This window comes from Montipora foliosa, chromosome 1 (assembly GCF_036669935.1).
Source record: "Montipora foliosa isolate CH-2021 chromosome 1, ASM3666993v2, whole genome shotgun sequence".
Classification (NCBI taxonomy): domain Eukaryota; kingdom Metazoa; phylum Cnidaria; class Anthozoa; order Scleractinia; family Acroporidae; genus Montipora; species Montipora foliosa.
Genome location: NC_090869.1, coordinates 12920424 through 12947908, shown reverse-complemented (window position 1 = coordinate 12947908; position 27485 = coordinate 12920424). Strand labels below are relative to the sequence as shown.

Here is a 27485-nt window from a genome sequence, read left to right as displayed (position 1 = left end):
TGGAGTAGGAGTCGTAAGCGTGCTTACGATCCAGTGAAAACCAAAAATCGGAGTCAGAAGAATCAGAACCGTTCCATTTTCTTCCGATTCCGCTTACGACTCCGTCGCTTGCTTACGATTCAGTGAAAACAAGATTGTCGGAGTCGGAAACAGAAGCAAAAGAACAAGCCAATCACAACATACGAGCCCAAGCTCTTCGCGTACTAACTGCCGCGATAAACAAACATTGCGGGCATGGACGAGAAGGTTGTGGAGACTGTAAGACTCTTTCCCGTGTTATGCGACAAGTCTTGCAAAATTTGTAAAAAGAAAAATAATCAGAAAAAAAAACATAAAAAAGAATACTTGGCAGGAGGTGGCCAAACAAGCTGGCCTTAAATCAGGAATATGTGATGAAAGAAACCAATCGTATAGACCTTATTCATAAATGGCGGTCACTTTATAATTCTTTTGTCGAAGTGCAAATTAGCCTACCAAGCCTCCATACCATACAGTGAATTGAAAAGAATTCTTGCTTTAAAATGAGGCTTGGTAGGCTAATTTGCACGTGGACAAAAGAATTATAAATGTGACCGCCATTTATGAATAAGGTCTATATCATCAGTACGGGACTGATTTAAGGTTCATTTTTGTCCGCTCCGACACTTTCGCGGCGTCGAGGATCCAGAAAAAAATCCTCTCTCAAATCAGTCCCGTATACACAACTAAACCAGTAAGTCTTTCAAAATAAGGAGAAGAAGAAGCCAAAGAAGGAAAGTCTACTATACGTTCACCAAGTTTTTATTTCTACTGTTTTGGCGCCAAAATTTCCACCTTGGACGTGCCCACTTCTCTGCATTGTGATTGGCTTGTTCTTCCGCTTCTGCTTCCGTTTTCGACAATCTAATTTTCACTGCATCTTAAGCGACGGAACCGTAAGCGGAATCGGACGGTAGTTTTCACTAAGTCACATGTGCTTATGGCTGCGCTTACGACTCCGGGACGGTTTTGAGTTATTGTCCGCGTCCAACGTTTTTGGCAGTGTGCCAGGATTCCAGCGTTTTTAGTTCACGATAGTTGCCCTTGTCGATTACACACGCATTAAATACCACTTATTAACCGAGAGTGACGCCATTACAGGGAATCTCAGACAGAGGCCTTGATGTATTTACCTCGCATCCTGGCCGAGGTCTGGGATTTCCCTGTAATGACCGAAAAGACGAGATTAATAAGTTATTTATTATATACCTTTTTTTGCTCACGTTTGGCCTGTTCCTGGTCCTTTGGATATTAAAACTTGCTCTTGCTGTAGCTCTCTTCGTCGCTCACACTAAAGAAGAATCTGTATGCTAGTTTTTCTTTCAGTTATTGAAAATGTACTTGTTCTTTCATATTTTTTGTTGTTTTCGGCCATGCGCTCGTAGGTTTTAGTCCCGACTCAACAGAGTCGTCGAGCCGAGAAACATTTTCATAATGCCCGGTCATTACAAGAAAATCGTGCGTACTATTTTAGTGGCATCCTCGTCTCGAAGAGGCCCTAGTTAGCGCTGGGTATTTGGGCAGGATCTTGTATGACTCTATAGCCCGATCCTGGAGTGGCAGTCTCTGTTGCAGGTGGCGCAGACGTGCCTTGTGGAATCGCGCTCAGAGGCTGCGCGTTCTTTCCTCGCCTTTCCCTTGCACGTAACCAGGACTCTAGTGTTCGCTTCCGCCTTTGAAACCCCCGCTTTGACACTTTGCCGCAACGTATCTCGATGTTTAGCGATATCCTCCCATGCACTGGTGTCCATTAATGACGTCGTTGTAGCGCAGCAGCGGTCGACCCACACGACGGACGCCCTCCCGCAGTTCTCCATAAAGGATTTCTCTTGGCAGGCGGTCAGGCTCCATGCGATGTACATGGTCGAGCCATCGAAGGCGTCGCTGAATGTGCAGTGATGGCATGCTCAATGAGCCAGCGCGCTCCAGGACCTCGGTGTTGGTGACTCTGTCCTGCCACCTGATGTGCAGTAGGTGCCAAAGGCAGCGAAGTTGGAATCCGTTAAGGTGGCTAACTACAGTTATCCGAAGAAATAATATCAAAATTTTGACGTAACAAATAAATACAAATCAAGGGAAAACGCTTAATATAGTGACGGACTTCCTGGAGGGGGCACGCACATCTTGGTCCTTTCGCTCTACAGGTCATTGCCCCACACTTGCTTGTTGAGTTTGGCCATGACAGCAGCTGCTTTGGCGATCCTGCGGCTGATCGCAGCTTCAAGCGAAGTTGAGCTTGACGTGGTGGATCCCAAGTAGGTGAAGGTGTTCACAACTTCCAGCTCCGTGTTGTCGATGGTGATGATTGACGAAGAGGGGGGCACTCAGCACCTTGCGCCAGGATGTTGGTCTTCCTGAGGCTGATCGTTAGCCCAAACTCCTTGCAGGCGTGGGAGAGCTTGTCTACGAGATGCTGGAGGCCCTCCTCGCTGTGGGATGTTAAAGCAACGTCGTCTGCTAACAGCAGCTCCCGTATGAGCACCACGTAAACTTTCGTTTTGGCGCGGAGTCTGGCGATGTTGAAGAGTTCTGACCTCGTCCGGACGGAGACACTTTCTGTACAGTGTACAAAGGCATACTGGAGCAGCATCGAAGAGAAAATTCCGAACAGGGTTGGAGCAAGGACACAGCCCTGCCTTACTTCACTACTGACTGGGAAGACATTGGAGGTGGCCCCATCGAAGCAGCCCGTACTCTGCATTTCCTGGTGAAAGGAGGTCATTTTCGCCAGGAGCTTTGGAGGGCAGCCAATCTTCTGGAGGATCTTGAAGAGCCCGCTTCTGCTCAACAAGTCAAAAGCTTTGATGAGGTCCACGAAGGCGAGGCACAATGGCTGCTGCTGCTCTCGACACTTCTCCTGCAGCTGACGGAGGGAGAAGATCATGTCCACTGTGGACCTCCCGGCTGTGAAGCCACACTGTGACTCGGGGTTAAATTGCGAAGCAAGGCTCTGCAAGCGGGTCAAGGTGACCCGAGCAAAGACTTTGCCCAACGATGCTCAGAAGAGAGATGCCGCAATAGTTGTTGCAATCACTACGGTCACCCTTGTTCTTGTACAGGGTGACTATGTTGGCATCTCTTATGTCTCTCATCTCTCATCTCTCCCAGCACAGGCAGAGGAGCTCATGAAGCGGTTGCAGGATGTTTTGCTTCCCATGAGTAGAGTAGAGCTCGAGATAATGCTCCACCCAACGCTGCAGCTGCATGCTGTAATCAGTGATGACATCCCTAGTCTTTGATTTGAGCGGGACAATTTTGACGCTCGTAGGGCCGGTGGCAGTTTTGCTTGGCCACAGTCCGATGCTAGCTGGATTTTGGCCCATAGGTTCTGCCAGTACTCGTTGGCACAGTGGCTCGCGGTCTGCTGGGCCTTGCTCCTAGCTGCTTGAAGGGCGTTGCGTGTGCTTGGGAAAGGGTTCTGTCTGTGAGCCAGCATCGCTTTCCTCTTGGCCTCCGTGACTGGCTGCATTCTTCCAGAAAGCCTCGAACCAGTCAGCATTCTTGCGTTCTTTATTGCCGAATACAGCCATGGCTGAGTCGTAGATGGCATCACGGAAGTGAGACCATTTGGCATCCGGGTTGCTGGTTGTTGGTTGCGCAGCAAGTTTCTCCTTGAGCCTAACAGTGAAGCTCTGAGCCTTGCGGGAGTCGTCCATTAGGTCAGCGGAGAGACCAGGGCACAAGGTGCGAATGTTTCAGCTTGAGATTCGAAGAGCTGGACTCTTCGCAGTTTTTCGCTTTTGAATGGTTGGTGCAAGTACTTGCTCTCTTGTCGGGAGGGTCCCCTAAGCTCTATGCACCCAGTAGAGCAGGAAGGCAATGACGGGGCGGCACCTGACTGGCTGGGGGTTGCCCAGTTTGAGGCGGGCGGTACAAACAAAAAAAACAACAGAACACTTTATTTCACATTTCCATTACATGGTTTGTAAAACTTATTAAATAATTAGCAACTTAACCCATAGAATATTCAATTACAATTTAAACTAAACATTATTACTCAGAAGGAAATGCCTAGCAGCTAGATAACCGTAAGGTTTTCGAGCTAGCAGCTAGAACAAGTTGCAAAAATAGTGGAGACACTTCACCTTCTTGGGGCCTAATTAATTTCCCTATTATCTCTCACACTGCAGCCCCCCTCCGCCCCTTATCAGTGTTGCTAGCAAGACAAGAAAATGTTAGGAACTTAAGCAGTCAACATTGAAAGGGGGAGAGGGGAGAGGAAGTGGGAAAGGTTTAAACTCTAGATACGGCGGCCATTGGAAGCTAGAAAAGGTGTTTTTAATGAAAGTGTCTCAACAATTTTGCAACTTGTTGTAGCTCTTTGGAGGTAGTTTCGAATGTACAGGACATCACAATAACTAGACATACACGACATCGTAGAACATACACAACACAGATGGCAAAAAAATAAAAAATAAAATAAAGCAGTCATAATAGTGCATGGCCACATGATCAAACAAATTTTATCATGTTAATTGTTCGGCCAACAATTATTCTTTCAATTTTTTAGGAAAGTTATAAGTTGAGAAGTTTTAACATGAGTGGGGAGCTGTTGCCACATTTCAGTCGCCATAGCCGATGTTGTTTGCTTTCCTATGTTAGTCCTGAGACGTGGTTTGTAGAAGTTACTTGTTGAAGCATATCTCGTATTATATGTATGGACTTCACTTGCATAATGCTGGCTGAATATATTTGGTAATTGTTTTTAAATGCCATTGTTGAGTGAAGTTAAGAGGCTTTAATTATAGATATTCTTAACAGTAAGTAAATCCAGTAAGTTAAGTAATGGTAACGCACTGTCTGTATCTGGTCCATACAAGGTGGCAAAGAACATAAGGTGAATAACATGATTTTGTTTTGTTTGGATGTTTTTAATTTGGGTAGTAAATGCACCATCCCAGGAGGTTATCGCATAAGATATATAAGGATAGATCAGGTTATAGTGTAGTTGTTTAAGTTGTGAAAGGGAGGTGGAATGTCAAATTTTACCATCCAATGAAGCTGCGAGCGCTTTCCCCCCAAGAGAGAAAAGAAAGTTCAATTTTCTTTATTAAACTCTTTACACTTTGAAACCAAATTTTGCGCTAACGCATCCTATCTTGTTATTTATATTTCTAAATAGGTTATTATCATGAAACAGACGCTGGTAATCTTCCTAGTTTTCTTCCTGGTTTTGTCATTCATCAATGAAAGGTAATGTACACTGATCATGTACTGTATACCCCAAATTTGAAAGTTATGTATTTGTTAACATTTATTTACCTGTTTATGAGGACAATAATAAAGTGTCGTGTGTTGTTCTTGTTCTTGTCTCTTGGTTGAAAGGCACGCTAAACATATCATGAATATGCGAAATTCATATTCAAAGTTGTTATGGTTTTATAAAATTCTCCGTATGCTTACCTGAAGATTAGTTAGTTTTGCCAACTTAATAATTCAGTTCGAGGTTTCAACTAACACAATTCTTTCTCCTCCGTTTTGAAGTGATGCCTGGAGCCGCCGCCACAGCCGCCGCAGCCGCGTTTGGGGTACAGCAGTTTTGCACAAACGCAATTACAATGGCAAAATCCTTGCTATCAAGACTTCGCAAGATGACGAGGAAGGCAAGACAACAAAGCATCGTTCTCATGAAGATAAGCATACCTATAAAGATGCTAATCTACTGTAGCTAAAAAGAGAGCATTTAGTATCACTGAACGAATCAAACCTGCGTATTCTCAGAAATAAATAAGCCAATAAAGAACAGTGTTGATTGTGTTGTTGTAATGCCGTCACTCGACCCCTACCGTATATAACTCCTTGATTGTTAAATTAAAGTGAAGAAATTCTTGCTCTGACAAGATAGTCTTTCAGAGATTTGTCCTTTCGATAAGCAACCATTGGGGGATTTTTGAATATTTCCGCGAGATTATGGTTGCCTGCTATAAGGTGCCAGTGTTTAATTAAGATCTTTTTAAGACTCGGTGTAGCAGGGTTGAAAGTGCTGACGAAAGGGATAATTTTCTTGGATGTCTTAGGTTTGTTTTGTAAAGCCGTGTTGCGCATTGAGAATTTTATTTCGGTTAAGATATCCTTGGCGAAGCTTTTGGGGTAGCCTCATTCTAAAAGTCGAGTTAAGATTTGTAATTTCTTTAACTCGAAGGATTCTTTAATCGAGTTTGTTCTTAGTAAGCGCAAAGCTTCTCCTTTTACAAAGCCCTTCTTAACGCTGAGAGGGTTACATGAGGAGAAGTGTGTGTATTGGAACGTTTCTGTCGGCTTAAAATGTGTTTGAACATCCAGAATTTTGTCAGTAATGAACCTTGGGCCTTTAAAAACTTCGGTATCAAGGAAAACGATCTTTTTCGATGACATTTCATGCGTGAATTTAATTGTGGTGTGGAATGAGTTGGCGAAAACAATAAAATTGTTGATTTCTGCTTTGGGTAAGGTCCACACTGAGAAGATGTCATCGATGAATCTCTTCCAGATGAGAGGTTTATGTGGGCTGAGGGCTAGTAGTAGGACCGAACCTGCCTTTTCGTGGGAAAAGGTAGGCTGAAAATACATCGGTCTGTAAAAATGCCGCGACAAAAGCCAACTATGTGGCTTGATCGCTCCTAGCCATGGACTCCTGCAGGAATCTAATTCCATAAGAGATCTGCTTCGCCACCCCCTCTGCTATTTCAACACGAAAGTTATTCCTATTGGTCTGAGCCATACAATTCAATAGTAATCTTACTATGAACTGTTTGAAGTCTTTGATTAGATTTGTTCCCTCAAGATACCCACTCATGTCACTGTCATAGTGATTCCATATCTAAAAGAAAACATCGAGAAAGCAAAGAAACGGGACCTATTACCCTTCTACAGAGACGTACTTATCGATGCAGACGCGTTCAAACTCGAAAAATGATTAACGCTCCGAACAGGGTCGGGATCTTTGCCAGTGCGAATGCAAATTTGGATGTAAAGGTGCATCACAAAGGTGATGATGGCGTATCTTTTGCATACTACAAAATCGAGGTAGAAAAGAATGTAAGTCTCTTTCATTACAATTGCAAGAATGCAACACTTAGACATTTAAGATGGCGAAACCTACTATCAGTAACCTGTGACGTAACCTGAGATTTTCTTTATATTACGGCTTTCGAGGGAAAAAAGGGGCAAGACACAGGTGTTAGAGAGGCTCTTGTGATTGGTTCAGGAAACAATGAGCACAAAAAAATATAAAACAAAAACAATAAAGCCTTAGGCGTCGTCAAATTGTGCTAATTTTCGCGCAGCAGTTGAATTGCAATGCCATGGCCAAGGCGGCAAGACAAGTTGCATAAACATATACAGTTTCGGAAAGTACAATTGAGTTCTACTTTTCACAACGCTTCGATTCATGTTGCAACGAATTTTTCAATTATTGAGCAGTGTAAAATCCGTCCTCCAACTTATGTCCCAACAGTTTGCGGCAAATGAAAATTTTCCTTAAACTTCATGTGATCGTCGAAAACAAGCCAAGTTGCCAGAAACGTTTATAAACCGAATGGCCTAGAGTAGCACCCATCAGGAAACTTCTTTCGCAATGTGAAAACTTTCGTCGCTACAAGATTGCTATAGGCTATCGCGAGTTGCAAGAAAAATTGCCGAGTATAACAATGCCTTAATCTTAATCCTAAACAGAATAGAGCTGAGTCCTATAACGATCCAATCAATCTAGACCCCACAGCTCTTCTCTTAGTTGAGGGAGAGAAGAGCTCTGGGGAACCCTGAAACAAAGTGTCTTCTCATTGGTTTTCGTGAAGAAAAATCAAAAGCGGCTCCAATTAGGGCATTTACGTTAGCACGAAGAGTAAGCAGGCGCCGTAAGGTTCAAATAGCCACTGACGTTGGGAGCCGGTCATTTGTGGGTTCCCATGTTCCCGTGAGGAATGAATCAACGATGAAATGATATAACTGCGAGGATCATAGCTTCACTTGATTTCATATCCGCAGTTCATATATGAACCATTTCACATATAATTTCATCGTTGATTCATTCCTCACGGGAGCATTGGAACCCACAAATGACTAGCTCGCACCGTCAGTGGCTTCATAGCTCAGTTGGTTAGATCATCGCACCGGTATCACGAGGTCACAGGTTCAAACCCCGTCAACGTCCTGAATTTTTCAGGCTTCTTTACGCAATTGCAAAAAAAATTGCGTTTATAACTGCGAGGATCATGCCTTCACTTGATTTCATACCCGCATTTCATATATCATTTCATCGTTGATTCATTCCTCACGGGAACATTGGAACCCACAAATGACCAGCTCGCAATGTCAGTGGGCTTCATAGCTCAGTTGGTTAGAGCGTCGCACCGGTATCGCGAGGTCACGGGTTCAAACTCCGTTGAAGGCCTGGCTTTTTCGGGCTTCTTTACGCAATTGCAAAAAAATTGCGTCCAAAACTGCGAGGATCATAGCTTCAATTAATTATCTTAATAACTTAAGACTTCCCCTGAACACCCTAAAATAATGCGACAACCCCCTTTAATTACATCGATGCTATAAGCGCTACAGAAAATCAGAGACGCAAATCATGATACTTTTGTCGTCATACCCTAGAAGGGATCGTATTGCGATTCGATTACATCAGCCCATGTTACACTGTACCTTGATAAATTGTACGCTGTCCATTTTGTTCGCTTGAAACTCATCCTGAAACTGCGCCAAGTAGTTTTCTTCTGTTGGAAGAATGTTTTTCAACTAATGAAGTCAAAGAAGAAAGAATTGAATTTCAGCCCAGCAAGGCAAGTTTTTTGAGTGGACACCCTTACCATGCTAGGGATCTCAGTTTGAGCAGGGATAATCTCGGATGTAAAAGTGTACACTTTTAAAAGAGCTGGAGTCAAGGATGTACCCCTTTGGAGTAAAAAAAAAAACTCAGTTAAGCCTTAATCAAAGAAAAATTAATTAAGGGAAATCCCAGTTGATTTTCGATGTCCTTTTAAACTGGAAATGTTCGCTTGAGGCCTTATCCGTTAACGTAACTCGACGTTACTTTTCAGTGTGTTTTTTTAATGCACAACAAGAACAGGATCGGCAGTCATCAAAGACTGTGCATTGACTGCGGAAGGCTTCTGACACGGAATGGAACCAAAACCCCCGGAGGGGACTCCCATATGAGAAGAAGAGAGATGCTCGTCGGAAATTTTAAATTAAACCGCAAAAAGAGACCAATTTCGGCGTGGCCCAGGCGTTTTAATGACCCCTAAGAGAGACCATATTAAAACAGTGAGAAACGAAAAATACCGTGACTTTTAATAATGGCAAAGACAATATCATATAATACTTTCACCTTCCTGAAAAAATGTAAAAGTGTAAATATACAATGTTATATTTCTTCGCGGCCACATCTGATGGCGTTTTGCCCAGAACACCCCAAGTGAGACCAAAATCCGAAACTTACACCCCTAGCTAAGCGAGACGACGAACATCCTCCCCTTTACATATGGGAGTCCCCCACCCCCTCCCCCCCCCCTCCCCCGTGGCCAAAAACACCTTGATCGTGAAGGAAATCACTCTGGGCCCGAGCCTCTGAAAGAGGGATGGGTAAACAAGGAAAAATTATAAAAAATGGGAAAAGAAATACTTAGATTTGGAATTACGAGATTTCTTCCCGGATCTCTCAGTAATACGTTCTATTTTGTTTGAGCCAATTTTTCATACGTTTATCTTGATGGCTTCCATCACGGTTAGTTTTCTTACCTCTGGCATGCTGATTTTGCCATCAAAATTATCATCAAACTTGTCTAGAATGAACTGCTTGAATTCGATTAGTTCCACTTCATTTGGGTTCTGCACGAATAGTAACGAATTTACTAATTAATATAAGAAATTGTCAAATTTTCTCTGCAAAAGGAGGGACGTTAATTCGTAACTTTAAAGTAATGTTTAAAAAACGAGCAGCAGTGTTTTATGGGGGTTTTAAAACACGAGACGTAGCCGAGTGTTTTTAGACTCGATAAAACACGTGCTGCGAGTTTTTTTTGAACGGCTTAAAAGACATTCTACAAAGAGCGTGTCCCTCTGGACTCAAAACAATGGTTCAAATTGTGAGGGGTGAATATTAGAATACAAGAAAAACAAGCTATGCCTTATTAGTATTCTTTATATAAAGAATACTAACGAGGGGTGTTTTATCAGGATATAAAGCTCATACATGTGACGTTTCATCGGTGTTTTGATAGGATGTTAGGCTCATGAATTATTAATGATTTTTTTAAGTGCCCCTGTAATAAAAAAAAAATCACTTCCTTTTTTCCTTCAGATAGCTTAACACCTGTCTGACATAATTTTGAGCTTTGATTTTTATCCAAAGGCCGTTTACTACACGGTTTGCTACACGGTAGGGTACACACGCATTGCATTCTTAAACTAATGAGCCTTTGACATCATTTTCTCCTCGATCCAGCTCTCAAGATCTTAAAATTAGCAATGGCGGGTTAAAATAAACAGGTGTCCTTTTTAAATCAAGGCTTAAAACTTTGGTCTCTTAATTTTTAGTTAACACAGTTTTGAAATTCAAATAAAAATACGAATTGATCCGTGCTGTGCAAACGAGAGCCTATTGGTGAAATGATACGAGACCTGTCTATTTTGTCTCTGTATGTCATAGCCTTCCTTTCATCTTTACGATTCGTTAAAAATTTTGAATGAATAATTTTAAAATTAGACGAGAGGTACTTACCTTGAAGTGTAATTGTGATTCTCTGATTCTCTGAAGATACACGGAGCATTATGGGATAACTGTGCATTTCTCTTCAGTACTTGAGGTCAGCGGTCACACTTCAAAGCAACCATTGTCATGCAAATGCACCATATATAAGCAGCCTAACGCGTGACACAAATCCATTCTCCTGGAGTGCAGACTGGCTGAGGTCCCCAACACAAAGGGTGGGATAGGCATAAGCCAACACAGAAGGGTGGGAAGCATTATCCCATAATGCTCCGTGTATCTTCAGAGAATTACAATTACACTTCAAGGTAAGTACCTCTCGTCTAATCTTAAAATTCTCTTTCGATACACTCCATTATGGGATAACTGTGCGATTTTAAAGAACCGAAGCCAGGGGAAAAAACAAAAATATGATATGATAGAAATGAGTGCTTTAATTGTAGACTTGATACAATGGTCTGTACATAAATAAACGTTACTGAATATCTATGATAATACCAATCTGCCTGCTAATGAAGAGGGATTGGTGTTATAGACATTGCGATTATAGAAACGATTAAATGTGCGTTCTGATGACCAGTCTGCCATCTTCATAATTTCAGCTAAAGATGCGCCCCTTTGATACAAAGCAGATGTAGATGCACCCCTTACACTATGTGGTTTGAATAAACTAGTGTCAATGCCTGAATCAGTCACAACAGTCTAAATCCATCTACCTAAAGTAGATGAGGAAACAGGCTCGTGTGGTTTAACATGAGAAATGAACAACTGAGATACAGTCTGCTCCCCTGACTTGCGCAGGTGTTGCGTACAATGAATACAAAATGTAACAGTGTCTGTTTAGGGCAGAGACTGAGGTTAGTGGGTAAGGATGGAATGGAAACTTCTAAAGGTTTCTTCCCAGGACGAGAAGTCTTTGTTGTGGAACCTATGACAAATTTGATCTCATCCTCATAAATAGACATATTGTCTAAGTCCAATGAGCACAAAGTGTGTTCTCTCTGGGCCGATACCAAGGAACAAAGTGTCACAGTTCTCAAAGTACTATAGCTCTTACCCTGGTGGAATTGTTCAGCCAAGAAATTAACTAAATGGACTGCATTACCCTGAAGGGGATTGATGTGCCTCTGATCACACCAGCTACTCCAAGTCTTCCATACAGGCTTGTACTGTTTCTCAGTCCCTTTGGTCCATGAGGCACAGATGAGTTCAGTAGCCTGTGTCGAAAGTCCACCTGCCTGTAGCTGTTGGCTGATAAGATCCATGCGGCAAGTTGGAGTCTGTCGTGCAGAGGATGAGGCTTGTTGGAGTGAGCCAGGTGTAAGAGTTGAGGATCTTGAGGTAGAAGTATTGGTTTCCTGTATGACGTTCTCAGAAGGAGGGGGTACCAGCTTTGCGTTGGCCATACTGGTGCAATTAGGAGAAACTGGTCCACATGCTCTCTTTCCATCTTTTCTAGCACTCTAGGGATTAGACAGATAGGAGGAAAAGCATAGCATTTAAATGGTGTGCATAAAGTACTAAATGCATCTACAGCATAGCAGTCTGGTTCTGGATGCCAAGATATAAAAATTGGTAATTGCTTGTTTAGCCTACTGGCAAACAGATCAATGTCTGGTTTGAAAACCAAAGAGGACAAACGCTGGAAGACTGAACAATTTAGTGCCCATTCTAGCTTGTCAGAATTTTGCCTGGACATGACATCTGCTACTGTATTGTCAACTCCCGGAATAGATACTGCAGAAATGTGAATCTTCCTAGATATACACCAGTCTCAAATAGTTCTGGACAAAGTATTTAAAGAAGGGGACCTTATGCTGCCAAAATTATTGATACAAGCTACTGCAGTTGAATTATCCACTTTCAGTCTGATGTGTGCAGCAGACTTATACTGCGGAACAAATGACTGAAGTGCGTAAAAAGCAGCTAGTAACTCAAGGTGATTGACGTGAAGATCAATTTCTGACCGAGACCATGGCCCACCTGTAGCAACACCGTTACAGTGTTACTAGCAGTGTTACTAGCATCACTTTCAATGAACAAAGAAATAGGCATTTCATGCAAACATTTGCCATTGTATTGGTCTAAATTGTCAATGATCCATGCAAGATCTAGCTTTGCTTGATCACTGAGGGTAACAGTATCATCAAACGAAGCCCCCAGGTGGAGTTGATGGGACTTACAAAACTCAATTGATTTGTAATATAGCTCAAGATAGTTAATAGCAGGGATGGCTGAGACCAAGAGGCCTGTAACATGAGCTACATCCGATAAGGAGACTACCTTTTGCTTCAAAAGGGACTGGCAGGCATTCTTGATTTTAAGAACCTTGTGGTCTGGCAAAATCAATAGCATTTTTTGAGAATTGACTATAAAACCAAGAAAGAGCAGAGACTGACTTGGTTCTAAGTTAGACTTTCCAGTATTGACAATAAAACCTAAATCTGTCAAAAGATTCTTTAGAAAGGAGACATGTTCTAAACATTCCTGATGATTATGTCCAATGATGAGAATATCATCAATGAAGCTAACTAATCTGACACCATGATACCTTGCATGTGCTGTGACTGGTTTAAGAAGCTTAGTAAACACTCGCGGTGCTAGGCTGTACCCAAAAGGCAAGCATGCAAACTGGAAAATTTGATTATTCCAAAAAATACGCATCCTTGAGGTCAATAGAAGCTAGATAATCTCCTGGTTTAATAAGGTTTTTGACCATATCAATGTTCTCCATTTTGAAATGAATCTTCTCTACAAATTCATTAAGGGGCTTGAGATTTATGACAGGCCTAAGGTCACCTGTTTTCTTAGGGACCAGAAACATATTAGAAATAAACTGGTCTTTGCAGTATGGTGCCTGCTCTATTGCCCCTTTGTGCAGAAGCTTATGAAGCTCCAGGTCAATAATCTCCTTATCTGCTACAGATAGAATTGGAGGATTAGGAAGTTTTGTTTGTACAGGTTTAGTACAAAATTCCAAATGGTACCCTGATACTGCTTCAAGTACCCAGGGGTCACTAGGGGTCTCCATCTAAGGAGAAAATTTGCCACGTTTCCAGCATAAGCACCTACCTCTACTGGGAGGAGTGCTGCTTTGTAGCTGTCCAGGAATGTGGGTTGCTCTTGTTATCCCTCCTGTTGTGAGTGGTGTTGCTGCGATTCCTTGACCCTAAAAAATATACTTTTCGGCCTTGACCCTGGTTGAAGCTAGAACCACGACCAGATGTATTTCTTCTATCTCCACGCCTTGTTCCAGGAGAGGTCTGACTAGGGCCGAGTTTCTTCGCCATTTTGTTCACCTCCGCAATTTCTTTGATTTGTTTAGGCAGCTCATCTCCAAAAAGCCATTTCCCAGGAGGAGTATTCTTGCTGCATAAAGAGCGGTAGCTGGGATTCACGAATTCTCTCATTGTTTCCCTTCTTACAAGGGAAAGTCTGAATGATGCATTGCAAAGTAATGTAATCGCATCAACGAGAGGAGTAATGAAGGCGTCGGGCTTCAATTCCGACTTGGTCTTTTCTACTAACTCAATAACTGGCTGTAATCCCTTGGTAATACCTCTCTGGGCCTCTTGCAGTGCAAGATCCTTGGTCCTTGCCTGCCTGGCTAACTCAAACCAGAATTCAAGGTTGACCTTTGGTACACACAAGAAATCACAATTTTCGGGTGCTTTGTACTTAGCCTCAATTTCCTTCAGCTTGGAATCCAATGCTTTTTTCGTACAAGCCTCATTTACTCTTAAGGCTAAGACCTCACTCACTTTGGTACCTTTCGCATCCGAGTCATCAAAGATTGATGGCAGGTCCAGCTCTGCTGCTTCAGCAGTTGTATCAGTACATGAAATGGGTTGTGAGGGGTCGAAAGAGCCAGCATCAGTCACGCTGCCGACACGTGTAGGTTGTGACTCGTCAGCCGCCGCTGCTAAACTTCGTTTGGCCAGGTTAGCAACTAAAGGTCCAGAAGCTGGCTTTTCGAAGCTGTTACTTGGGAGATAAGAGACTTCATTGACTCCATTGACAAAAACAGTTCGTGCAACCCCAACTGGCTTTTAAGGTCTTCAGTATCAACCTAAAAATCGTCGATGTTGTCATTCGCTTCGAGTTTCTCGCCCGCTTCGGGCATGTTCACATCGCTCGCTTCGAGCGTAGATATATTTGTAGACTCGTTGAGTGCCTTGTCCATTTCGGTAGTTGGAAATAAATCCCCTCTAAATTAGTACCGTAACCGCCGACAAGAAAGCACGAAAAGGAGAATGGATTTGTGTCACGCGTTAGGCTGCTTATATATGGTGCATTCGCATGACAATGGTTGCTTTGAAGTGTGACCGCTGACCTCAAGTACTGAAGAGGAATGCACAGTTATCCCATAATGCGCAGTGTATCGAAAGAGAATTTACCATCTTAAACTTGAAAGGTTTTGCCTTATGTAAAGCGACAAGATTATTATGATAACTCAACACAATTATGATAATACTTTCTTGTGTAATTTCATAGGGTATTGAATTTTTAGTGTAACTGCGATAGATGCAAACAACTTTTTCTCGCTAAGGTAGTGTTAATGAATGAAAGGAAAGTCCAAAGAAGAATTCTAACTACAATATTGTGTGATTGTCGTAAGCGTGAAAAACGACCATTCCCGTCATTGTTTTGAACGTGGCACAAATGTCAAAAGGGTGCCTGAGAGCTCATAAAAGCTAATGGATGGTATTTTCTCATTCGATAAGAGTATCTTTGTTAAACAAAGGAAACTAGTAAGTCGATGGAATGTGATCGACAAACTCATTCGATGATATGACAATTACATTTATATGATCATGAGTATTTATGAAGTGACTTTTTTCTTGCAAAAAAAGCTGCAAGAAAAAAACTTTTATCTGTTTTGTGAAAGCCAAAAAACAATTTAGTGGTCTCAATTTCGTAAAATATTTATAGTAAACATGACAAAGGTGTTATTGGCTTGCCAATAAAAATTTTATGCATCTCAATAGTTTAAATTTATACTGCATGCATAATTATGCACTCAGCAAAGTGTGACGTGGTCATTCCTGGGGAGGAGTAATTACCAAGTATTCCCTATAGGGAATTTGTTTCATTCCGAGAAAGCGCGGTAAACATTCATTCGCTTTTCAAGCTCGACTGATTTGGTTCAAACTTTTTCAAGGTACGTTTAATCACTTAGCATATAGTTTGAGCCGCTATTTTCCCAATGTTCTTATTCTTGGTCATTCGTTTGTCAAACGATTACATCGTGACCTGCAGTCAGGTCTTGACCACAGAGCTCAGCTCGATTTTAATCTTGCCAATTCAGCCGTCGTTCATTTGCACGGTTTTGGCGGCCGCACCGTTTCACAACTGAAAGAAAAAGATCTTTTTGTTATTTCCCGCCTTGTTCCTACCGTTGTTATTTTAGAAATAGGCACTAATGATATTTTGTCAGCTCGTCCTGAAGTTATTGGATCGTCGATCGTTGATCTGGTTGTTTTTATCCACGATCATTTTCCAGTGTCAGTTATCGGGGTCTGCGAGGTTATCCCTCGTCATCTTCCAGGTTCTGACTTTCCCAATGCGAAATTCAAAGCGGAAGCTGCTTTGTTAAACCGTTATGCTTCAGTCGTGCTAAGCGAATTCTCCTGGGCTTTTACATGGCAGCATCGCCAAATTTCTTCCCCTTCTTGTCCCTTTTTGCTCTCCGATGGCGTTCATTTGAACCCTTCTGGGCAGTATCCTTTATACCGTAGTTATAGAGGTGCCATTCTTCGAGGCCTTCGCATGCTTTGATCAATTTTCCCTTCATTTCGCTCATTTTGTGATAGTCCTTTCGGTCATTTTGCATGGCCTTTTTACTTTTATTTTAAATTATAGTAATCGCATAATTAGCTGGTTTGCTCTCCAGTTTCTTTGATGATGTTTCGACAGTACAATTTGTGTGATTGATATTTTATTTGCATTATTGCTTTAATTGTTATCACTATTCATTACACCATTGACCGTTTGCTATTAAGCCAGTCTTGGTGGCTTTTTTCTCCTCTTATTGGAGTAGTTATTTGCAGTCATGAGCACTTGTGTGTTGTTGCAGTGCCAACCACATGTTGTTTTCAATATGTCTGCCCTTTATCATATTTTTACAGCATAGGTGTATTGCAACTTGTTGCGGCGACAATGTGTGTACTGTCTGCCATGCTTACCCTGCTGCGTTCCTGTTTTTCTTTGTTATGTGTTTGTATTTACATTATTCCAATTATTTTATTCACTATTTATAACGGCTTTGGTGGTTGCCTAATGCCAGTCTTGGTCGACTTTCTCCTCTTATTGGAGTTTTTATGTGCAGTCATGAACGCTTGTGTGTTGTCCCAGCGCCAACCGCGGGTTGTTTTTCAATATGTCTGCCATTTATCATGTATTTAGCAGCGTTGGGGTATGGCAACTTTGTTCCTGCGACAATGTGTGTCTTGTCTGCCATGCTTACCCCGCTGCGCTCCTGTTTTTTCTGTGTTATGTGTTTGTATTGGTTGTCTGGTCTGGTGTTTATGTCTTGAGTTTTATTCACAACCAGGCTTTTGGATACTAACAATTTTTTCCAGTGTCTTTTCAGTTCTTCTTTGTTCTTATTCTGATGCCGCCCAAGCGTAAGCGTTCTGTGCAGCAGCGGCCATCTCGCAACACCAGACTACGTCCACCACCTATTGAATTCGTTCCGGATGCCTTACCTGTCGCCACAGAGGCTTTCACAGAGTCCCTACCACTAACCACAGACCCTGATGTACCAGCCTCTACTTGTACTTCAGCCACTGCCACCACAAATCTGGCCTTGCCCACCATACCTGCCACGCTTGTTACCCAGCTGGCCTCAGAAGTCTCTCGTGCAATCACAGAGTCTCTCAGCTCACTCCTGTCTCCTGGATCGCCATCCCTTAACCTACCTGTGTCAGATACAAGTTCATCTTTGGGAGGACCTTCCACACTCACCGCCTCTCCATGTGCAACTTCAAGTACTAGTACCGTGGCAGATGCAGCAGTACAGGGGTCTGTTGCGTCTGCCCTTCATGCTATTACAGGTATGCCCTTGAATAGCCCCGTATGTTCCACCACTGAGAGTAGGCCTTCCAGTGCTTTTAACTCCATGTCTATTCCAATTGATTCCCGCGTTGACCCAAAACTTCGGGCCAAGATATGGTCTAACGATTTTTTTGAGTTTGGCTTACTTCTGAACTCCTCTCCTACAGAGAGGAGGTATAGTATAAGTGTGGCCACACCTAGTGGTCTGTCGGTACCTACTCTTTGTTTGGAACCTACTCAGAAAGCAAAGTCTACACCAAACATCGAAGTATGGACATCTGCTTTCCAGGTGTTTCTTGGGGTTTATACAGTCAAGTACCCATCCGAAGCACCCTCACTAATGAAGTATAGTGAAGTTGTTCGTGATCTGGCTGCCAGGGGTGGGGACTGGCGTTATTACGACAACAATTTTCGATATTTAAGACAGCAGAATGCTGTTTCCATGCCTTGGGGTGAGACTCATTGGGAATTATGGATTCGCTCCCAGCAGTTTTCCGCAGGCATTATGCAGGCCAGGGGATCCAAGGGTCCACCCTCCTCTACCTTTATTCGAAAAGGGTATTGTCGTAAGTTCCACACCGGCATTCCTTGTGAAGGATGTTCCTATAAGCATCAGTGTTTCAAGTGTAACAGCACTCATCCTGTTACAAATTGTCTTTTTCGTAACCAACGAGGTTCACGCCCCGAGCCTTCCCTCGGTACCAGGTCACGCGCTCCCAACCCCAATCCAGGTAAACAGGTTAATTCCCCTGTTAGTAAATTACCCTGATGCGTTGTCTTTATGTCAAGGCTTCCTTTCTGGCTTTCCTATTTATTTTGAGGGACCTCGCGTGTCTTCTGTTGCGCCTAATTTGTTATCTGCGCAGCAGAACCCACATGTGGTTGACCAAAAACTTGCGAAGGAGCTGGCGGCTCATAGGCTTGCGGGTCCATTTGACAGTCCACCTTTCCCTCAGTTCCGGATTTCTCCACTGGAAATTGTCCCAAAGAAATCTCCCGGTGAATACCGTTTGATACACCACCTCTCGTATCCCTATGGCTCTTCTGTCAATGATGGTATAGCATTTGCAAATTGTACAGTTACGTATGCTCGTATTGATGATGCTATACAACTAATTCGGTCTGCTGGTCAGGGCTGCTACCTGGCAAAAACAGGTATTCAGAGTGCATTTCGCATCATTCCCATACACCCTTCTGATTATCCCCAGCTTGGCATGTGTTGGCGAGGGACATATTATTATGACCGCTGCATGCCTATGGGTTGCGCCAGTTCTTGTCGCACTTTTGAGAAGTTTAGTACCGCTCTTGAATGGTTAGCTAAGACTTACCTCGATATTCCCCTTATTATCCATTTACTCGATGATTTTCTTTTAATTTCACCAACTTTTGCTGGATGTCAGGCTCATTTAAGTAATTTTCTTAGCTTTTGTGAATTTTTAGGCATTCCAATGGCACCTGATAAAACCATTGGGCCCTCCTCTTGTGTTTTATCTTTTTGTGGAATTGAGTTAGACAGCATGCTCATGGAAGCCCGTCTTCCTCGTGACAAAATTTCGAAATGCATGTTATTGCTAGAACAGTTCATTCATCGCAAAAAGGTAATGTTAAGGGAGCTCCAATCCTTGATTGGGTTCTGAAATTTTGCATGCTCTGTTATTGTTCCTGGTCGAGCCTTCCTTCGTCGCCTTATTGATTTGACTGTGGGACACAGCAAACCCCACCATTTTATCCGGCTTTCTCAAACTTCTCGCGCTTATCTTCGAATTTGGTATCAATTCTTGTGTGACTTTAACGGTCGTTCCTTTTTTCTGGACGATGCAATTCTACCTCATCCTAGTCTACGTCACAAGGAATCACGTGAGATTGCGCGAGCAAGCCAGGTCAGTGTGCGGTAAGCTTTCGGTTATGGCGGATGCCAAGGTGAATGAGATGGACCACAAACTTTCCTCTAGCGCTGAAGAAGACGAAGCTGCAGTGCTAGCCGAAGACGAAAATGATGACCTTAAAGCACTAAACAAGAGCATTGCTTATCACCATTTCAAAATGGATACTCTTGGTTCAGTAATTAGACTAATACGTCCAAATTGTTTCATGGCCACCATCGACCTCAAAGATGCCTATGCCTGTGTCAGAGAAACATCAAAAATATCTCAAGTTTCACTGGAAAGGAAACTTCTACAAGTTCACTTGCTTCCCTAATGGCTTATGTTTCTGCCCTAGGAAATTCACAAAGCTCATAAAGCCAGTACACTCTTGTCTTAGGTTACAAGGCCACATCTTGGCAGCTTATATTGATGACAATTACATTCAGGGTGATACTTATACCGAATGTCTAACTACTGTGATTGAAACATTAAAACTGTTTGTTAACCTGGGATTTTGTCCTCACCCTGAAAAATCATGTCTGATACCATCCCAAGAAGTTAATTTTCTGGGAGTTGTGCTAAATTCCATCACAATGACTGTCAGACTGACCATGGAGAAAAAACAAAAAATTAAGAATGCATGCACAGCACTGAAGGAGAGGTCAAAATACTTTATACGAGAGGTTGCAAGTGTCATAGGACTACTGGTCTCAAGTCTCCCTGCTGTTATGTATGGGCCATTGTATTACAGAAAACTAGAACAAGAGAAATCTCATGCTATCAAAGACAATAATGGCAACTATGAGGCCTTTATGTCACTCTCCACAGATGCCAAAACAGAACTACAATGGTGGATAGAAAATATTGAAAACTCATTCAACGTTATAAATCATGACCCCCCATCACTAACAATTAGCACTGATGCATCAAAAATTGGATGGTGAGGTGTTTTCAAAGATCTGACTTGTGGGGGCCACTAGACACCCCAAGAAGCTGAAGAGCATATCAACTACCTAGAATTAATGGCTGCCTTCTTTTCACTCCAAGCTTTTGTGACAAAACTAAATAATAAACATGTCAGTCTGAAAATTGATAATATAACAGCAGTGGCAGCGATTAATAACATGGGCACTAATCACTCTTTACAATGTAACAAAGTGGCTTTAGATATCTGGTGCTCGTGCATGGCTAGAAACATCTGGATATCTGCAGAACACATACCAGGGAAAAGTAATGTAGCAGCTGATAGACAGTCAAGGGAAATAAACACCAATACTGAGTGGATGCTGAGCCCCACTCTCTTAAATAAAGCCCTTGATAAGCTGCAAGCTCGCCCAGATGTTGACATGTTTGCATCGAGACTCAATAAATAATTCCCAAGATATATTTCCTTCCGACCTGACCCTGGAGCATACTTAGTAGATGCTTTTTCAGCTCAGTGGAATGAACTAAATGGTTATTATTTTCCCCCCTTCAGTGTGATTCCAAAGGTTCTTCAAAAACTGGAACAAGACAAAGCCACGGGGATAGTGGTGATCCCCAGATGGCCAACTCAGGTGTGGTACTCAATGGCTATGAGAATGCTGATAAGCTGCCCAGTCCTTCTGTAGCACAATGCCAGACTACTTTTGTTACCCAGCCACCTACAGAAAGTACATCCATTACACAAGAAACTGGACCTTCTCATCTGCCACTTATCCGGGAACAGTTGCATGCAAGCGGCCTTTCACAAGCAGCTTCAAATATCATCCTGTGTGCCTGGAGAAACGGGACAAAAAAGCAGTACCGAACGTATCTTTCGAAGTGGGGAAATTACTGCAGCTCAAAAGGGATCAGTCCATTTTTAGCTACTGTAGCTCAAGCAATAAACTTTCTTGCCGACCTAGTCAAGTCAGGTGTTGGCTATAGTGGAGTTAATACAGCAAGATCAGCCATTTCAACAATACTTTTCATTAGTGACTCTGCTACCTTTGGTACACACCCATTAGTAAAGGGATTTCTAAAGGGTGTTTTTTGAACAGAAGCCCTCATTACCATGTTATGAAACCATCTAGGATGTCAGTCAAGTATTAACTCATCTTCGTTCCTACCCTCCTGTTGAGGACATTTCACTTAAGAAACTTACATTTAAAGTTGTTATGTTACTAGCTCTGTTAACTGGTCAGCAAACACAAACCATTCACTGCCTAGATGTTAAACATATGGACATGTCAGAAAAGAAATGTATTTTTTATCTGACCAGCCTCCAGAAGCACTCCCGACCAGGGAAACAGCAGAAGCCTATTGAACTGGAAGCTTTTGACCAGGAGCCTAATTTATGTGTTATTCGTCATTTGAAAGCATATGTTAATAAGACTAGTGTTCATAGGGGTGACACTAACAGAAATCAGTTGCTGTTGAGTTTTCAGAAACTATTTAAACCTGTTAGTAAGGACACAATTTCACGTTGGATCAAAAATGTCTTGAAAGCTGCGGGCATAGATACCACCAAATTTGGGGCCTACAGCACTAGGGCAGCATCCACCAGTGCTGCTTCCAGGGCGGGAACGCCGCTAGAAGTTATTCTGCAATCTGCAGGATGGTCTAACTGCGGAACCTTTGCTAAGTTTTACCAGAAACCAATCAATGTTCCATGTAACTTTGGCTCGGTTTTGTTAGAGGCAAATACAGTATGCCAAACCTACCTTTTGTTGTCTTTAATTCATGACCACAGGGCTTGGAAATCTCACGTGATTCCTTGTGACGTAGGCTAGGATGAGGTAGAATTTAAGATTAAACGAGAATTACCTGTAAGTTGAAGTTTTATGTGAATTCTACCGATTCCTAGTCAGGAACAGAGGAGTCACGTGCCCACCCAACATATATATATCTATATTTTATCCAGGACAAATTTATCCTTTTTTTTTGTCCCCACCCTTGTTTTTTCCTGTGCTCATTCATTGTTAAATACTGACCTGGCTTGCTCGCGCAATCTCATGTGACTCCTCTGTTCCTGACTAGGAATCGGTAGAATTCACATCAAACTTCAACTTACAGGTAAGTCTCGTTTAATCTTAAATTTTTTATTTTGGAGATGCTTAAGGGTTGTGGCAAAACTGTCACCCGTCTTGACATGCGTTTAGCCATCACTTTGCCTATTTTACGTCAGTTTCTGCAGGTGTCTCCTTCGATCTGCACTTCTCAATATGTCTGCTGCTTGTTTAAGGCTATGTGTACAGTGGCATTTTTCGCCTTTCTGCGGATTGGTGAGATGACCACCAGCAGTGGATCCTCTGAGGTTCTGCAGCTTCACCACATCGAGAGGGTTACCAATTCCTCTGGTGACGTTGTTTCAATCAAGATTAAGTTTGGCAATTTTAAACATAGCTATAATCAGTACCCAGTCGCTATTGTACTGACTCATCATGCAGAGGTGTGTCCTGTGCAAAGCCTTCTGGACTATCTTGCCTTGCGTGGCCCAGTTGATGGTGCACTTTTTCAATCTCTAGAGGGTAGACCCATTTCTAGATCCTTTTTTACAGAATTATTGTCATTGGCAGTTAGAAGCTGTGGATTAGACCCCACTAAGTATAAAGGGCACAGCTTTCGCATCGGGGGTTTTCTTTCGCTGCTGAAAGCGGGCTGTCTGAGACCCAAATTCGCCTCTTGGGGAGGTGGAAGTCTGATGCTTTCCGTCGATATATTCGCATCCCAACTCTCCAGTCCTAATGTAAGGGTATGGAATGTGGTCATTTTTATTGTCACCTTTGACAAGGCAGGGGTCTTGTCCTTGGTTTCCTGGGTTTTAACCTGGTAGAGGCTCTGTCTCACCTTAATTTCTTTAATGTATTGTTGTACCTACCAGTACAGGCAGTCACAAGGGTGCTGTTCCTGAACTGTCAAACTGTGTTTATTAAGGCCACTTTTTTGGTGATGAACAATTGCAGGGGCATTTTTCACACCAACTCTCCAGTCCTTATGTAAGGTTATGGAATCTGGTCATTTTTATTGTCACCTTTGACAAGGCAGGGGTCTTGTCCTTGGTTTCCTGGGTTTTAACCTGGTAGAGGCTCTGTCTCATCTTAATTTCTTTAATGCATTCTTGTACCTACATGTACCAGTTCAGGCAGTCACAGGGGTGCTTTTCCTGTACTGTTATAACTTGTTTATTAAGTCCACTATTTTGGTGATGAACAATTGCAGGGGCATTTTTCACACCAATGTCGTTGAATTTTGTTTTTATCAGGACATTGTCCTGGGTTCCATGTCATCTTGTTAGCAACTTTCTTGCTTCCACTTTTTTTCCACTCATATGAGGTTGCCTTTGTCGCCATTCCTGTTGGGGTTGGGCTGCCTCCTTTATCCCAAGTTGGCTTTGGCGCTTTCAGATCCCCACCTTTGCTGGGCGTGCGATCAAATCTTTAATTTTGTGATATAATATTTTCATTGTTATTAAACCGGCTATGTGCTAAGGCACATAGCCAGATTTCGCCAAGTGACAAGTCTGTTTTTTCTCCGCCCCGCAAACCGAGCTCAACAGTTTGGCGACTCACTCAACCTCATTTATATTGAGAGGCATAAAGGTGTTATTGGCTTGCCAATAAAAATTTTATGCATCTCAATAGTTTAAATTTATACTGCATGAATAATTATGCACTCAGCAAAGTGTGACGTGTTCATTCCTGGGGAGGAGCAATTACCAAGTATTCCCTATAGGGAATTTGTTACATTCCGAGAAAGCGCGGTAAATATTCATTCGCTTTTCAAGCTCGACTGATCTGGTTCAAACTTTTTCACCCTCCTCCTCCCCATTGCCAGGTTCCACTATTTGTTTCTTTTTCTCAGTTTACTTCTGTGGTGCGCTCTCAGATCCCCACCTTTGCTGGGCGTGCGATTAAATCTTTAATTTTGTAATATAATATTTTCATTGTTATTAAACCGGCTATGTGCTAAGGCACATAGCCAGATTTCGCCAAGTGGCAAGTCTGTTTTTTCTCCGCCCCGCAAACCGAGCTCAACAGTTTGGCGACTCACTCAACCTCATTTATATTTAGAGGCATAATTATTATTAAATGATAATTAGGAACAATTGACCAATATGCTTATTATACCTATTCGAAGAAAAAATGCCTGTGGAGATAAAATTGCAGCAAATTGGTCTTAAACGATTGAAAGGAAAGGCCCTCAGGTCATGATGAAAAACCCTTCTTAGTTTATGTTCAAGTTTACTGCGATTTCAATTTGAATGCAACTCTGGACAGACATAATCAGATGTGTGTGCGTGAGTGTTTTTCATGAGTAGTTGCCAAAGGATTTTGGCAGACACAAAGTTGTTTATTCCTTGAAAAAAAATCCGTTTACATCTTCTTTAATGCAAAACATGATCTAGCCACCTTATTGGCCGGATAAGAATAAACATCAAAGGAGCTTAATGTTGGACAAAACTATAAATAGGTTATGGTCGAGTCGTAAGGAAAAACTCCTTGCCCATCAGCTGTTTCTTCTTTCAAATTTTCAAACACCGTTTTCAAAACTGAGCTGCAACAATGTTTCCTTGTAAAATGCAATCACTGTTGGTTAGCTTTGATTGATTCGAAGCTCTTGGTAACGGTGTTGTCAGTGCGGGTTTACGTTTTGAATCTCTGAACATGGGTTATGCAAAAAAAAAAAAAAAGGATTTTCGCAGCAAGCCGCTTTTAATTAAAAAGATATAAACGTGAAAATGACAGAAAGTAACCTCAAAGCAGAATATCCGGATCGCAAGAGACTCACAGGTTTCTTGGTAAAATACTTTTTTTAACCAAGAAGGCAAATATAATGCAAAGCTGCATTCATGAGTACAGACGAGGCCCCTTATTAAAGTATCTTCTTGAAGCAAAATAATAAATACGGTTCCCTTTTGTACATTTCTTCCGTTTGCGCTTGTAACAAGACACGCAAGGTTAGGTCTTATTCATTGTGAAGCTAAACGTAACTGAATCCCAAAAAACCAGTTTGCAAATCAATAACCATAGATTTACATGAATCATAAGAAATTTTACGAGACTTTTTCTAGAAATTTCTTATGATTGAGTGAAAATGCAAGAAAATTAATAATGCATTTTAAAAGAAGAAGGAAGATGTATCTTCTTCACGACTTCGAGATTGAAATTGAATATTTGTCGTTCGCGAATACTTGTTTTGGAGTAGGATAGTGTCGACTGTAAGTCCAAATTAAGCAGTAAAATATACATATGATAACTTAAGCTAAATATATATATTTTTTTTGTGGTTTTAAATCCAAATGCGTTCAACAAAGCAAACGTAATACAGGAAAACAAGGAAAAACTTAATGACTTGTGAGATCGTTAGGGTAAAAGAATAGTATAAATAAGAAGATGCAAGGTTCAAGTAAAACTCTGATAAGATCGTTGTAGTTGCCGTTTGATCGCCGTTGGTTTGATTTTTGCATATTACTCAACATCATTTGCAGCTTACCTCGTTACCAGTTTCGCGTAGAAGAGCAACTAGAAAATCGGTGAGTTCATCTGCTTCGATGAAGCCATTACCTAAATGAGGAAGTCCAACGAGAAGAAGACGTTGACTCTGATTTGTATTCAAAACCGTGTCAGACCCATTTTATGTATTGTATACGTTGAAAATTATTTTACCGTCTTTGTCGAATTCCTTGAAGACTTTGACAAATTCTTTTGATGTAAGTTTTGCTTCACCCTTGAATTGCAGCATGCAAGAGGCTTTTTTACCTTCCATATTCTTTGCGTGCAAGACCAAAATAACGCTTGCATTCCTCGAAATCTGCTTTTAATAATTGTATACAACTGCGATGCATGCGCATTTTGGCGCCGCCTCGCGGAACAATAATATTCAAATTTGAGTCTACACGCGTAAAGCAGGTGAATTAAGGAGTAAACAAGAAACTCGAAGAATGAACACAGTTCTGGATAGCAATGAAATTTCCTTTGCAAGCGGCCTGAGAGTTTTGTGGTCGCTAATTAAAGTCAAGATAACTGGTGAGTCGCAGAGTCGATTAACAACATTGTATCCTTCGAAGATCCGCGAGCAAAATTTAAAAAAAAAGAAAACGAAGTATAATCTGTGTTTAAATCAAATGCAAATCAAATACGCCAAACCTTTTTTTTGAATCAGGCCCATTCACCAACATTTTTCGACTTAAGAGTAGCCTGCGGGCCTTTTCTACAGCTTGAAATATTTTTCGTTAAAATTTCACCGGATTCTTTTTTAGCTCCCAGACCAAAAAGCCCGCAACTGTAATAAAAAGGAGTAATATTCTCTTGTAGCGGACTGTAGATCTGATCTTTACATTATTTACTTTTTGATGCCATTATGGGGAGTTCTTAATTAAAATAGGCTCCGTCCGCATACAACTTGATCAGTCGGGAGGAAACGCGGCTGCTGTGAATGAAAAAGATATGTACAAATAAAAGACCTGTTCGTCATAAAAAGCTTCGATCTCATCAGCGACTATCCTCATAACACATATTGAAAGGAAGGAAAGGAAAGGAACTTTATTTAAGTGTCTAGTCGTTCTAGCGCTGGAGCGCTAATTGGGGACACTGTAAACTGAAATGAACAATGAAAGTAAATCAAGTCAAATATATTGCCCTGACTGCGTTCTTTAGATCAAGTTAAATCATTAAATACGAAAAGAAAATTAGTATACATTGACAAGAACATAAGCAAATTTCCATGATTCTTTGACGACTAATATTGGTTAATTCGTATCATTTATCGATTTTCTAAGCGCTTCACGGCACCTTTAATTAGGATTTAAAATTTTAAAAATGACAACATGTAATAGCTTAAACCGCACATAAGAAAACCGTTTAAATTGGACACAGATACGAGCAGTTTTTACA

At 41.8% G+C, this 27485-nt stretch overlaps 2 protein-coding genes and 1 long non-coding RNA gene across 3 annotated transcripts in view; 1 reads left to right on the top strand and 2 right to left on the bottom strand.

Moving 5' to 3' along the window:
- LOC137985362 (uncharacterized) overlaps positions 1-27485 on the top strand; it is a 188174-nt gene that overhangs the window by 63747 nt on the left and 96942 nt on the right. The window lies entirely within an intron of this gene.
- On the bottom strand, positions 6599-26400 carry LOC137981704 (calbindin-32-like). Its single transcript, XM_068828769.1, has 5 exons — positions 26259-26400; positions 26086-26156; positions 9739-9828; positions 8644-8736; positions 6599-6817 (listed from the first exon to the last, which is right to left on the bottom strand). Exons 1-5 carry the CDS (start codon positions 26356-26358, stop codon positions 6599-6601), a joined length of 573 nt encoding a protein of 190 aa, XP_068684870.1. The 5' UTR covers positions 26359-26400.
- Positions 11147-17168, bottom strand: LOC137981714 (uncharacterized). The gene is made up of 3 exons (XM_068828778.1): positions 17070-17168; positions 13781-14754; positions 11147-12171 (listed from the first exon to the last, which is right to left on the bottom strand). Exons 1-2 carry the CDS (start codon positions 17166-17168, stop codon positions 13783-13785), a joined length of 1071 nt encoding a protein of 356 aa, XP_068684879.1. The 3' UTR covers positions 11147-12171; positions 13781-13782.

Excerpts from the sequence above, each read along its gene's own strand:
- LOC137981704 (XM_068828769.1), bottom strand. The coding sequence starts at position 26,358 with ATGGAAGGTAAAAAAGCCTCTTGCATGCTGCAATTCAAGGGTGAAGCA. Across the intron at positions 9,829-26,085 it reads TACGCGAAACTGGTAACGAG|AACCCAAATGAAGTGGAACT; the intron begins GTAAGCTGCAAA and ends CTATTCGTGCAG. Across the intron at positions 6,818-8,643 it reads ACAGCGTACAATTTATCAAG|ATATGGAATCACTATGACAG; the intron begins GTACAGTGTAAC and ends GTTTTCTTTTAG.
- LOC137981714 (XM_068828778.1), bottom strand. The coding sequence starts at position 17,168 with ATGGCAGACAAGACACACATTGTCGCAGGAACAAAGTTGCCATACCCC. Across the intron at positions 14,755-17,069 it reads ATATTGAAAAACAACCCGCG|CCAGTTGGGGTTGCACGAAC; the intron begins GTTGGCGCTGGG and ends AGACCTTAAAAG.